This window comes from Papaver somniferum, chromosome 5 (genome assembly GCF_003573695.1).
Source record: "Papaver somniferum cultivar HN1 chromosome 5, ASM357369v1, whole genome shotgun sequence".
NCBI lineage: Eukaryota > Viridiplantae > Streptophyta > Magnoliopsida > Ranunculales > Papaveraceae > Papaver > Papaver somniferum.
Window position 1 is genome coordinate 194605517 of NC_039362.1, and position 13918 is coordinate 194619434.

The 13918-nt window shown below is 36.2% G+C and overlaps 1 protein-coding gene across 1 annotated transcript; it reads left to right on the forward strand.

Annotated features, from left to right (window-relative positions):
- Positions 1-7835: 7835 nt before the first annotated feature.
- On the forward strand, positions 7836-8819 carry LOC113280467 (uncharacterized mitochondrial protein AtMg00810-like). Its single transcript, XM_026529087.1, has one exon. It carries the CDS (start codon positions 7836-7838, stop codon positions 8817-8819), a length of 984 nt encoding a protein of 327 aa, XP_026384872.1.
- The last annotated feature ends 5099 nt before the right edge of the window (positions 8820-13918 follow it).

The window sequence follows — 13918 nt, forward strand, 5'->3', positions numbered from 1 at the left end:
ACTAAAATATGACAAACAAACTTGACATATCAACTCTTTGTGGGTTCAACCGAGCAATGCTCTAACAATAGTCTAATATGTAGATTCTGTGAATCCATGTAAAAAGATTTACTCGGAAAATCAATAAATTGTCTTTAGAATCTATATGTACAGTTCATATAAGACAACTAATCTTACTCAAAACACAGTTGCATATAGATGTTTTGTATGTTACTTTCCCAGGATAGAGACACAGGTTATACATTACAATGTGAATTCCTATAACAAACTTTATTTATTGGAGTTATAGTTTATTGGATGTTTGTTAGTGGCTTCCAATTATTTACTCATTCACCAGTAGGAAAGAACGGGAAACAGACACCTCTACTTTTTATTTCGACTGTGGTATGAGTAATTGAGTATATATGTATTTTTTTTTTTTCCTTTATTTTCTATAACTCAGTTCCAGTTAGACCACATTAAGACCAACAATCATTGATGGGCTCAAGCCCTCACCTAAAATTATCAAGTAAAATAATATTTTAAGAACTGGATGAAAAATAAAATAAGATGAGATAATACAACTATACATATGTATCCATTGCTGATGGTCATCTATTTTTTTTTTAAAGTCTTGTGTGGATTATTAGTTTGTAGAAAATCAACAATATATATTAATCTTTATTTTAAGTTATTGGCGCAATTAAGGGTTAACTTTTAGAATGATAAAATAAGAGACTAGTAATCCGTGATCAATATGAACCGATAAATTGTAGATAAATGGATGACAAAACAGATGAACACGGTTAATTACCCAGAGAAATTGCACATGCCATTTGAGTAATGATTGTTGAAAAATTGGATGATGAATTGTTACATCCTAGTAGGTTGGGCTTCCTCTCGGCACAGTTTGATAGCATGGATCGAATCACGTTCCACTCCCGCACATTGTAAGCCAAGATCAACAAACAAACGCATACCATCTCGGATTGCCTAGGCTTTAGTAACTATATTGCTGTTTTTGAAAATGTGCTTTGCATAACATGCAACATCATGAAACTAAAAAAAGTTGCAATACATAAAAAGTAATCAGAAAAACATTTCTCTGAATGTCACTTCTAAAAGACCAAGCTAACTCTGTGAAATAGTCTGTGATGTTACGGCACGACTCATCGCCTAGTCATTAACATTTGGCAAGAAATACTTATTTTCCAGTGCATTAATAAACTTTATTAACTAATTATGATAAAAAAAAATTATGAACTAAATAGACAATTGTACGAAGGATACATTCCAATTATTAATGTGATCTTTTTCTTTGTACAAAAACGCATTCAGAATTCAAACAACAAACTCGGATTAACTTATTAGTAACAAAAAAAATCAAAAAATACAAGGAAAGTAGATAATATCTTGCACTGGTGATTATATATTCCTTGGGATCGAATATAAAATAAAAATTTTCAATCATTAAAATACAACAACTATAAACACCCAAATTCACATAAATAAATATCTCAACTTGTTAGAGCACTACTCGGTCGAACTCACATGCGTTGCTATCTCAAGCATGTTCGTTAATGTTAGTGATCAAAACTATAAGTCTTGATTTATAGTCTACATATAGCTAAGTCTCGGACTAGGATAGAAAGTGTAGTTGAGCTCTAGACTCCAAGGCGTTCATCATTCAAAGATGAAGAACTACTCAAGGAACTGGTAGATCTTCATCAACAAAAAGGTATGTGGAAACTTGAACTTATCTATCACTCAAAAATCTATCTACTCTATCTCCTATCTTGAGACAAAAGTCGTATTGCTATATAGACTTCGATTATACACATTTCTATTTCGATCCGAGTTTATCTCGCCTATCTATTTCTCGAAATATGTGTTGGTAAGCTTTTGCTTTGGCCAAGTTCATCTCTACTCGTGATGAAAGTCATATAGATTATTTCAATATCTTGAAAATTGCTTTGATGAAAAATAGTGTGTGAATAACCTCTATTTAACATCCTCTAAGAATGTTTCAGTGATTGAAATAAAGATTTTAGAACATGTAACCATCTTTGGATATAAGCATATAATGTGTTCTCACGTTTGTGTATAAGTCAACTTTTCCTTGAACCAAAGTATGCGTACTTTACTGGTTTAGGAAGTCCGGAAGCTAAGTCCGCATACTCGTATAAGTACTTCCGGAAGTTCACATCCCGTGAATTTCTGCTGGAGTTTGTGAACTGAAAACAAGCTCAGTCCGGGTACTTAAGTATGTGTAACAGTATGCGTACTTAAGTGGGTTAATTTGTAAAATCGGCTTGTTCATGAACTAAATCATTTATATATTAAGGAACGCAATTTGCAAACCGTGGCTATAATGTTCATGAATCGATTCGAGTGAATCAAAACCGTTTTTGCTACAATAGTGTCTTGTATACTTATATGAGATCTAAGCAATTGAAAAACTCTCATACTAGTTCATTTGAGTCATTTGTACTATTTATGGTGAAGGTGAATAAGTCTGATATGAAAGTGCTCGTATGGCTAACCATTTGGTTAACTACTATTGAACCAACTAAGTGTACATGTTTAGGTACGGTTACTCAAACCTAAATGACATATATTTCATTTGTTTATAACAAGCTAAGATTCGATCTAACGGTTGAAATATATTAGCTTGAATCTAATCAGGTTTTAATCTAACGGTGAATGTTGAATGCTTTGTTACCAAGGTAACTTAGATTGCAAACCCTGATTTGGAGACTATATAAAGGAGAACTCTAGCAACTGGGAAAACTAATCCCCACACCTCCTGTGTGATACTAGTTGTGTTAGCTAGAGTCGGTTTTCCTTTAACCTTAGGTTACTATCGAGACCCTGTAGGTTAAAGACTTAAAGACTTCAATGGGATTGTGAAGCCAGACCCAACTATTCTCTTTGTAGTTGCATGATCTGATCTTGTTGTTTCTATCATGATTGAGTGCAATCATAATATTATCTTGAGATTAATTTCTCGGATAGGAAAGATAGAAAAGTAATCACAAACATCTTCGTCTCATCATTTATGATTCCACAATATCTTGTTTCGCTAGTCGATTAAGATTATTGTGAGGTGATTGATATTTCTAGGTTGTTCTTCTGGAATATAAGTCTGGTATATCAATTGGTTCCTTTTCACCTTGATTTATCAAAAGACGGAAAAAAAAAACTCGTAGGTATTTCTGTGGGAGACAGATTTATCTATTCATGTAGACTTTTCTGTGTGAGACAAATTTGTTTATTAAAGTCTTCGACTTTGGGTCGTAACAACTCTTAGTTGTGGGTGAGATCAGCTAAGGGAATCAAATGCGTAGTATCCTACTGGGATCAGAGACATAAGGAGCGCAACTGTACCTTGAATCATTGTGAGATTGATTGGGGCTCAACTACAGTCCAGACCGAAGTTAGTTTGTAGTAGGCTAGTGTCTGTAGCGGCTTAATACAGTGTGGTGTTCAATCTGGACTAGGTCCCGGTTTTTTTTTGCATTTGCAGTTTCCTCGTTAACAAAACTTCTGGTGTCTGTGTTATTTCTTTTCCGCATTATATTTTGTTATATAATTGAAATATCATAGGTTGTGCATTGAATCGATCAATTGGTAAATCCAACCTTTGGTTGTTGATTGAAACTGATTGATCCTTGAACATTGGTCTTTGGCACCGTTCAAGTTATATCTCTTATATTCAGTCGGGCTCGAAGATTTGTATTTGCTGGTGCAGATTGAATTGAGAGATAGAGATATTAACTCTTTGATATACTTTTATTAAGATTGAGTCTGACTGTCTAGTTGATGCTCTTAAAAGTATATTGGAGTGAGTCCATACAGATTTCTAAGCGAAATATTGGGTGACGTTGTTAGACCCTCGCTTTTTCACAACTAAATGTTTGTCGCTTTTGTTCGACGAAAAAAAATTAATCAACTAGATTATAGGAGAAATTTTAGACCCCCAAAATCAAATCCTGGTTCAGCCATAGTTTTTCTGCATCACCGCTATGTCTATATTCATTCATACTAACAATTTAATACTCATGGGCAATTTAAAAAAAAATTGATTATGGTTCACAAAAAAACAACATAGGAGTTGAATCCACAACTAAGGGGGATGAAAATGTTGTTCAAAAGGTCATTCATTCCATCGACTAATTCAGGCTTTGCTCCGGGTACACGACCACCACACTTGGTGTCAAGGAACCTTTTTGAGGTGATCATCCTATCATGAACTTTCTTAATCGTTTTCATCTTAGCCCGTGAAATAGCGTTTTCATGACACGTAGATAGTATTGAGAAAAAAAATTGTTGAAAACAATAAAGGTTTATGTTCTATTTTAGATGGTGGAGCCTTACTACTGGCAATGCTACTTTTAAAGTAAGAAATGGATATTTAGAGACTAGTATCCCTATAACACTACAATTCTAAAACCTAGATTACATGCTCTAATACCAACTAGTTACCCTATAAGACTGCAAAAAATTATGAGGACTAATGTATTAGTGAAAGCAAAAAAATGATTCAACAAGAAAAGTTCAGGGAGATCCCAGTTCAAACTTAAATTCGATCCCGAAATATGCTGGGAGACATCGATAGAGAATCTGAACTAAAATATGGGTTAGAAACAACATATCAAATTAAATGTAAGCTCAGAAGTGATCTTCCCGTGTTCAGATAAGCCAAAGTTACAAGTACATAGAAACTATAATCATATATGACATATACACCCTTAAATTTGTTTTCCAACAACTAAAACAAATCACCTAGTTTGACCGAATTCTATAGCTTAACTTGATAAGAATCGACAAGAAACAAAAATCTCTGATCCAAATAAGATGCAAATTTAAATAGGGAGACATAACAGACAGTAGCTAACACTAATAGGAACCGGTGATACGAAAATACATATACACAAGATGAAACAATGAAACTGCATTATCATCACACATTCAGAATGGGAATTGTTCATCCCTTTTTCAATAAACTCTTCTATTCAACTTGTCAATGGCCTTCCGGAGGAATACAACACTGTTGCATCTTTCATTCAACAGTCCATGCCTAGTTTTGATTCTGCCAGATCTCAACTGAGAGCGGAAGAGATAAGGCATTCTCAACAAACCCTAAATCCTACACCGACGGCACTGACTGTTGCTGCCTCCCCTGTGCAGCGCCAAAATCAGAGACAACATCGTCCCAGCAACAGCAAACGTGTTCCACGACCACCCTCCAGCGGTAATGTTAACTGGACCCAAATCCCAGCGGCCCAACCACCTCTCCTGCCAATCCCAGCATGCATCACACGGCCCAACAGACTCCATGCTACTCCCGTCAGCCCAACTACCAGCCTCACTGTTCTCCCTACTGGCCTGTGCCTCCCTGCCCTACCCTACAGCCCCTGCTTGGCAACCACGCCCTCCACAACAACACCAACAACGCTCCTAACGCGCACGGTCACCTGGATTAGGTCGTGGCCAAGCTTACTTCACTCCGACCACTGAAGTTCTCAAACCGGATGATATTGCAGAGGCATATAGCTCCATGAGTCTTCAACCTCCTGATGAAGATTTCTATATGGACACCGGCGCTACCTCACATCTTACTTCAAATCCAGGTACGCTGCATAACGTTTTCAACTCTAGCAATGTTCGCTCTATTCTAGTTGGCAATGGCAGTAGTATACCAGTTACGGCTAGTGGTACCAAGTTCATACATCTTCCTTCTCGTCTTCTTCATCTAAAAGATACCCTTGTTTTCCCTGGCATTATCAAAAACTTAGTGTCTGTACGCAAGTTTACTACTGATAATCATGTGTTTGTTGAGTTTGACCCATCTGGTTTCTCTGTGAAGGATCTGATTTCGAAGAAGACTATTCTACGATGTGACAGTTATGGAGAGATCTATCCTATCACCAAGTTCATCGTATCTCCTCCTACTCCGCTCTTGCCTCAACCTATCTCTCTTGTTGTTTGTTCGCCAGATGTTTGGCATAACCGGCTTGGCCATCCTGGAAAAGCTATATTAGATGTCTTACGCACCAAAAGTTTTATTTCGTGTAATAAAAATTCATGTTCTCAACTGTGTCATTCTTGTCAAGTTAGCAAACATGTTAGATTACCATTTTTTGAGTCCAATTCCAATACTTTTGCTCCCTTTGATATTATTGATAGTGACTTATGGACCTGTCCATCACATGTTGAAACAGGTTTTCGATATTATCTTATTTTATTTGATGATTGCACTAATTATCTATGGGTTTATCCTTTAAAATTCAAATCTCAAGTTTACACCAAATTCTTGGAATTTCACTCTTTCGTTAAAACTCAATTTGAGCGTGACATCAAAAGTTTTCAATGTGATTTAGGTCGCGAGTTTGATAACTCTTCTTTTCATAATTTTGCTCATACAAATGGATTTGTCTTCCATTTCTATTGTCCTCAAACCTCCTCCCAGAATGGCAAGGCTGAGCATATGATTCGTCGAGTTAACGACATTACTCGTACTCTTATGTCTCACGCCTCAATTCCCTCCAAATATTGGGACGACTCTCTTAACATGGCCGTCTATCTTCATAACATTCTTCCTACCAATATTCTCCATTTTTGATCTCCTGTCTTTGCTCTCTATGGTCGACAACCTACATATGATCATCTTTGTATGTTTGGATGTCTTTGCTATCCTAACATTTCCTCCACCACACCTCACAAACTTGCTCCTCGCTCTACCAATTGTGTCTTTCTTGGTTTTCCTGTCAATCATCGTGGTTATCGTTATCTCGATCTTACCACACATAAAATCATTATCTCTCGTCATGTAACCTTTGACGAAACTGTCTTCCCTTTCGGAACATCTACTCCCAACGGTCATATAGACTCATAACCCTCTCCCTCACCTATCCACCGCTCTTTTGCTGAAACCCTTGCCCTTCGTCTGATGTCCTCAGTTCCCCTATTCCATATATTCCTCCTCACAGGAGCAGACCTACAGTGCCTCCCACTTCTTCCGCTACCACATCTACTAGTACAGCTCCCGCTTCTTCCGCTACCACATCTACTAGTCCAGCTCCTACTACTTCAAATGAACAGCCCACAATCTCCATTCCATCTTCCTCCCCTAGTTCAGTTTCTCCAATTCCCACTCTTGTACATCCTCCCACTGTTACGGCTCCACCCATCCCTCTTCCCTCTCGTCCGGTCACTCGGGCCTCCAGAGGCAATTTTTCCCCAATCACAAACTCAATCTTCATGTTCAGTCCAAATATAAGATCTCTCTGTTGCCTCGTTCCCACCTTTATGCTCTTAGGGACCCTAACTGGAATGCAGCCATGCTAGATGAATACATTGCCATGTTGAAAACTAATACTTGGGAACTTGTTCCTCGGCCACGAGATGCACATGTTATTCATTCTATGTGGCTTTTTCGCCACAAATTTCATGCTGACGGTTCCTTGCAGCGTCACAAGGCACGCCTAGTTTCCAATGGTAAGTCCCAACAAATTGCAATTGATTGTTTTGAAACGTTTAGTCCGGTTGTCAAACCAGCGACTATTCGTACAATGCTTACTATTGCCACGTCACGTTCTTGGCCTATACATCAACTGGATGTCAAGAATGCGTTTCTCCACGGGGATTTGACTGAGACAGTTTATATGCATCATCCTCCGGGGTTTGTTGACCCTGAACACCCTGATTATGTATGTCGACTTCGTCGTTCACTTTATGGTCTAAATAAGGCTCCTCGTGCGTGGTTTCAGCGATTTGCCAAGTTCATTACCAATTGTGGTTTTCGGGGTAGTGTATGTGATCCATCTCTCTTCGTCTACTAATCCGGATCCGAGATGGCATATTTACTTTTATATGTTGATGACATCATTTTGACAGCAAATACTGATCATCTTCTTGGAAAATTTATTACATTGATGAAACGAGAGTTTTCCATGACTGATCTTGGCCCGCTGCATCATTTTTTGGGTATTTCTGTTAACCGCTCATCTTCAGGCCTCTACTTGTCTCAGTCAGTTTACGCGAATGACATCATTGCTCGTGCATCTATGACAAACTGTAATCCTGTGGCCACACCAGTTGATACCAATTCGAAACTAAGTGCAACATTCGGTCCTGTGATCGAGGATCCTACTTTATACCGAAGCCTGGATGGGGCTCTTCAGTACCTCACCTTCACTAGACCGGACATTTCTTATGCAGTTCAGCAGGTATGTTTGTTTATGCATGACCCTAGGGAGCCTCACATGCAGGCCCTTAAGCGGATCCTTCGTTATCTTCAAGGTACACTTGATCATGGCTTGTTCCTGTCTGCCACTACACTCACTGGATTAACTGCTTATTCTGACGCTGATTGGGCTGGGTGTCCGGATTCCCGTCGATCCATTTCCGGATACTGCATCTTTCTAGGTGACAACTTAGTTTCCTGGTCTTCTGAGCGTCAGGCAACTGTCTCTCGCACAAGTGATGAAGCTGAATATCGGGGAGTGGCCAATGTTGTTGCAGAGACTACTTGGCTTCGCAACTTACTTCTTGAGCTTCATCTACCTCTACGGCATGGCACCATTGTATACTGTGATAACGTCAGTGTCGTCTATATGTCTGGTGGTCCTGTGCAACATCAACGCACCAAACATGTGGAGATTGATATACATTTTGTTCGTGATCGCGTTCGTATTGGTGATATTCATGTACTACACATCCCCTCGGAAAATCAATATGCTGATATTTTTACCAAGGGCCTTCCACGACAGCTATTTACTCGTTTTCGTGCTAGTTTGAGCGTCTGCTCTTCTCCCGCTCCGATTAAGGGGGTGTAATAGATTAAATATTATCTTATTTCCTTTCTTAGCATTATTCTCAATTACTGTGAAGTATTCTCAATTACTGTGAGATACTCATTGACATTCTTTTGACATATAATAACTAATGAGAAAAGGGAAAGCTCTCATGGGAGTTTCACCACTATCCAAGACTAAGATACATGACAAACATAAAAAAAACATCAATAAACCGAATAAAAATAGAACTAGTTAAAATAGATTCAAATTGATGTTTTCATAAAAGAAAATTTGTGTTATCCAACTTGATTGACACAAAATTAGAGATGTTTTGAAAAGGTATGGTAAAATCATAAGATGAAGAAGAAGTATGAGAAGAAATAAAAGGTTGATTTAGACTCTACTTTTAGAAAGCTTGCATCAGATCTCGAATTGTCGCAGAATATAAGCGATTGTGTAAAAATTGCAGAAGAAAACCAAAGATTCAACTGAATAATTGAGAGGATTGAATATGTGCTTTCCTCTGGAAGAGAACAAGAAAGAACTGAGGATTGAATGAATTCTCAAAGGTTTATAAAGAAATAAATCTGACACCATGTAGGAACCAATCACAATTGTAACTGAAGTGTGTGAAACATTACAAGGCCAAGACTAGAGATCCACTATTTATAGAACATATGCATCAGGCTAATCTGAGATAACAAACAAAAGACAATCTGTTTGCACTTATTATTTAACAGACACAAAAGCATTTCCATGCAAATTGTTGTTTGAGATTATACAGTTTACAATTCTATTTCATGCTTGCCCTAGATGCAGATATGGATTTGAAATGAGATAGGGAAGCAGCTGAACGAATCCGTGATTGAAGGGTTTTTTAATACCCTTTCAAAATTATGCAGCTAAAATGCAACTTGATACAACTGTATTTCTTTAAAGCACCATACATCGTGTCATTATTGATAGAAGGTTTGCACATGCATACTGGATAACCAAGTGATTCTTAGTTCTTATAGTATTACTTGGACGCAATGACGGATCCAGAACTTTATGATGGCAAAGGCACTTCATGATTTATATATTTACTTTTGTTTGTTTGTTTATTGATTGATACATTTTATAATTATCTATGAAAACTTTTTATAATTGAAGCGACATAAAATCAAAAATACTCTTTTCAATATAACAAAGCAAATTATCATCCACCCACTAATCTGTCAGGTCGCACAATCGACAATTCCATATTGAAAAATACTCTTTCTACTTTAGTAGTAACCATACATAGGTAAGAACACGCTAACATGAAAACACATAATTTAATTAATACACAACATTTTTTTGTCTTAACCATTCTTATAGCAAGACGTCCCAGAAACATCATCAAATTGATGAGAAAATCTACATAGACAACGCTCTTGAATTACCTAAAAGAATACAGTGCCAAGTGTCGGTTTATCTTGTAAAGATTTCTGCAACTCAATTCTTTCAAGACTTCTTACAAATAACAAGGAATTGAACTATTTGCTAACCACTCAAATCCAATCACAAATACCGTTAATATTATACAATAGTCAAGGATCTTCCGTTTATATCGAATACGAAGATAACACGATATGATAGATCTGAAACTATTTGATCAAGATCAACCAAGATGTTGATTATTTCGATAATCAACATATACAAGTTAGGTTTGCAAGCAAACAACTTTTCGATCTGCACAACTTAAGATTCACGTCCATAAAAGATAATATGTTTGTCCAAGATAATTAAGTCACTTAAATCAGCATGCTAAGATCAGAAACACAAAAGAACTTCAAGTCTTCAATCTTTTTAATCTTCAATATTAACAACTTGAACTTGATTTCGCTAATGATTTCTCTCACACAACGTAGTTTGTCGTATACTCAGTAGTAACTTTCCTTCTTAACATCTTCGAAGTATGAAATGCCAAAGTTCTCATAAGATGGGCGTGGGTGGTTGAAGTAGTGTCGTCTCTAGAAGAGGAAGGTATAAAGCCACACAACTGTATGTATTGATCAAGTGCAAACCGGTATCAGTGGTATGGGTTTTACGTAAGATGTAGTCTTGTAATGTTTTGTTTGGGACCAAGAGGCGACAAAACAGTAATGACTTATATATACTACACACTGTATATGCCAATCCCATCATCTTTGAGACGGAGAGTAACCATGCAATATTGTAATGGCCCATTAACTTTGATTTCCTAAAGCAATACATTAAACTTGCAGACGGAAAGATAAATAGAGACAAACCCAAAAACGTTTCAAAAACTGACAGAAGTTAAAAAGGAGATTTTATGATATTGCAAATTCTTCACTCGAAAGATCTAGCGGCTTGTCGATGTTTGATCAATATATAGGGTTCAAATCGTTATACTTCATATATTAAAATTTATGTTCACCGATTATTAAGGCGTCTCAAAGATATATTCGGCAATTAGCATCTCTTTGGTCAACAGTTGCAAAGGTTTGTTTTTATAACGTGTCTATTGGTCAAACGATTACAATAGGTGGACCAGTATCTAATCCACATTCACCAATAATCCCTCGATTGACACAAACCCACTAGACCCAAAACCAAAACCTATTTTTCGATGCGTGGGGCTCAGGCTATCTATGTCGAGAAATTTTACTGGATATAATCCCGGTGCGTGTTATTATTCTTTAAAATCTAGAAAATAACGTGGCAATATAATTTTCAAGAAAATGTGAGAAGTGATGTGGTTGTGCCATGTCAGCCACAACATTCTCCTCCTTTATGTAAAGAAGTGTGTTGAGTATGACGTGGCGGCGCTATATTAAAGGATTCAATATCTCTTCTCTAGAAAGCCCAATTTCAGAATACAAAAACAGAACCAAAATCAATTGTCCAAGAAAACCAAACCGATGAAAAAAACATTGATGATTACAAATATTAAACAACGGAAATAGAAGATTCATGTGATTTTCACCAGATCTTCACTAAATTAAGCTTATCAAGCTTCCTTCTATTGATTTTCGCATGCAGAGTCGCCGCCATCCTTTGATGATAATTACAACACAAAAACAAACCAGAGAAGTTTCAATCAAAATCTTCATACAAACCCAATTACCATAACTCTTGATTAATCAACTTAAAATCAAAACTACTAACATCAAAAATTTCACAAGAAAATCCAAATAAATTACAAGTTGTTTCCTATAATGGTACGGTGTTGTTCTAGCGAGTAGTTGATGAGAGTAAAACATCTTCTTCTTCTACCTTCCAATTCTCATATCAAAGTTTAATAGTAATCAAAAACAGAAAAAATCAGATGAGGAATCTTTCTGTCTAAAACCTTACTCTCCCCTCCTAAACAGAACAGAGAGATGATTGCACAAAATGTAAAGTTAAGCTTCGATGTATCCTAAACTTACTTGTTTGATGTTTTGTATTAAATTGACGGGCCAATATGAGTAGATGTAAAACAGTGGACCCACTCTATAAAATTCAACGGCTGCAGTTTAATCTAACAATTGGTTTCATCAACAACTAGTAGGTACCGATGTTCTGTTTTAGCTGTACTAGCACCCCTTGATAAAAACTGGCCCTCATTTTTCAATTTTCCTTGGCCAGAAAACAAATTTTTACAAACCACCTCCATTAGCTCTCAGTTCTACAATTATGTAGTTTTAGATTTAACATATTTCACGTGAAAGGTCATATTTCCTAAACCACGGCTCACAACATCAAGATATTTTAATACGATGTGCTAGACATACAGATAAACATATTAGGTGAAGAGCAAGTACTTAAATATGAATATTTATTTGCATATAAGTTTTTTTTTTATGACATACAATTTATTTTTCTGAAATAAACATTTGCAAGTAGTTGTTTATGTATAAGTTGTTCACATATATGTGTAAACACTTCTTTTTTTAAATTATTGCGAAGCTTATTGAGAAGACATTTCAATTTGCAGGCGAAACTTTGTTATAGTTTCTTCAAGGTTGTTGATAAATAGGATTAACGAGGTTGTATTAAGTTTTCTACAATCTTCCCAAGGTGTAGTCGAGAGCCTTCCTGCGAAACAAGGCAACAATTATATGAAACTCATGAAAAGAAAAAAGATACAAAAAGAAGATGTCACAATACGCACATATGACAAGTACACCAATAATTTAAATTAAAATTGTAGTAGGTTTAGCTCGACATGAATTGGATTACAAAACATGTTATTTCCAGGATCATATATTGATCGAATATTTTTTCGAAATGGATTTACATAACGCACATCAAATATAAAAAATGAACGCATTCTTTTTAAAGAATAACTGTTACTTTATAGCAAGTTTGGATACCATAAACAAAATTGCTTATGCTTATATACTTCTCAGAAGTCCTTTTGAGAAGCAAAAATATAGGGAAGTTATTTTAGTAATTGCTGATTTTAAGTAAAAAAGCTAAGCTTATGGAAAATTATTTACTAACTTATCATAAAAACCACTTATTTGTATGTTCTTTGTTAGAACATTGCTCGGTCGAACCCGCCATGAAAAATATATAGGTATGTTAAGGTTGGTTGTCGTATTTTAGTATCAAAACTCAAAAGTCGCTTGACTAGATAACTAAAGTCAACTTCAATAGGATAGACTAGGAAGTCTAGAAATGATGAGACATACAAGTATTACTTTAAAGACCTGAAGAATCTGAAGACATATCGACATCAAAGAAGACATCATCCTTCCACTTGAGGTTAAAAATACAAGACTTGACTTGTTTCCATTTTTATCTACGTTCAAGTCGTTTAGATTAAAAACATTGAAAAGGAGAGGGTACCAAGTACACCACCAACTTTATTCGTTCGGCAAACTGTATGGACAAAACCTAATACAATTCCAAGCAGACAAATTACTTAATGATCCTTGACAATATGTATGTAGAGTTTATATCTCCATCTCTTCTGAATCAATACTTACAGACAATGTGACCTTGAAGATTGAATAATGAAGAACAACAGAGACATCTACGAGAACCTCATCAACAAAGGTATATAAAGACTGACTATCCTATTACTAGTATTTTATACCTTTCCATCTATGAGGAAGTGCCATATGTTTTAGTATCATGATGAATATTGTAAATTAAAAATCTCG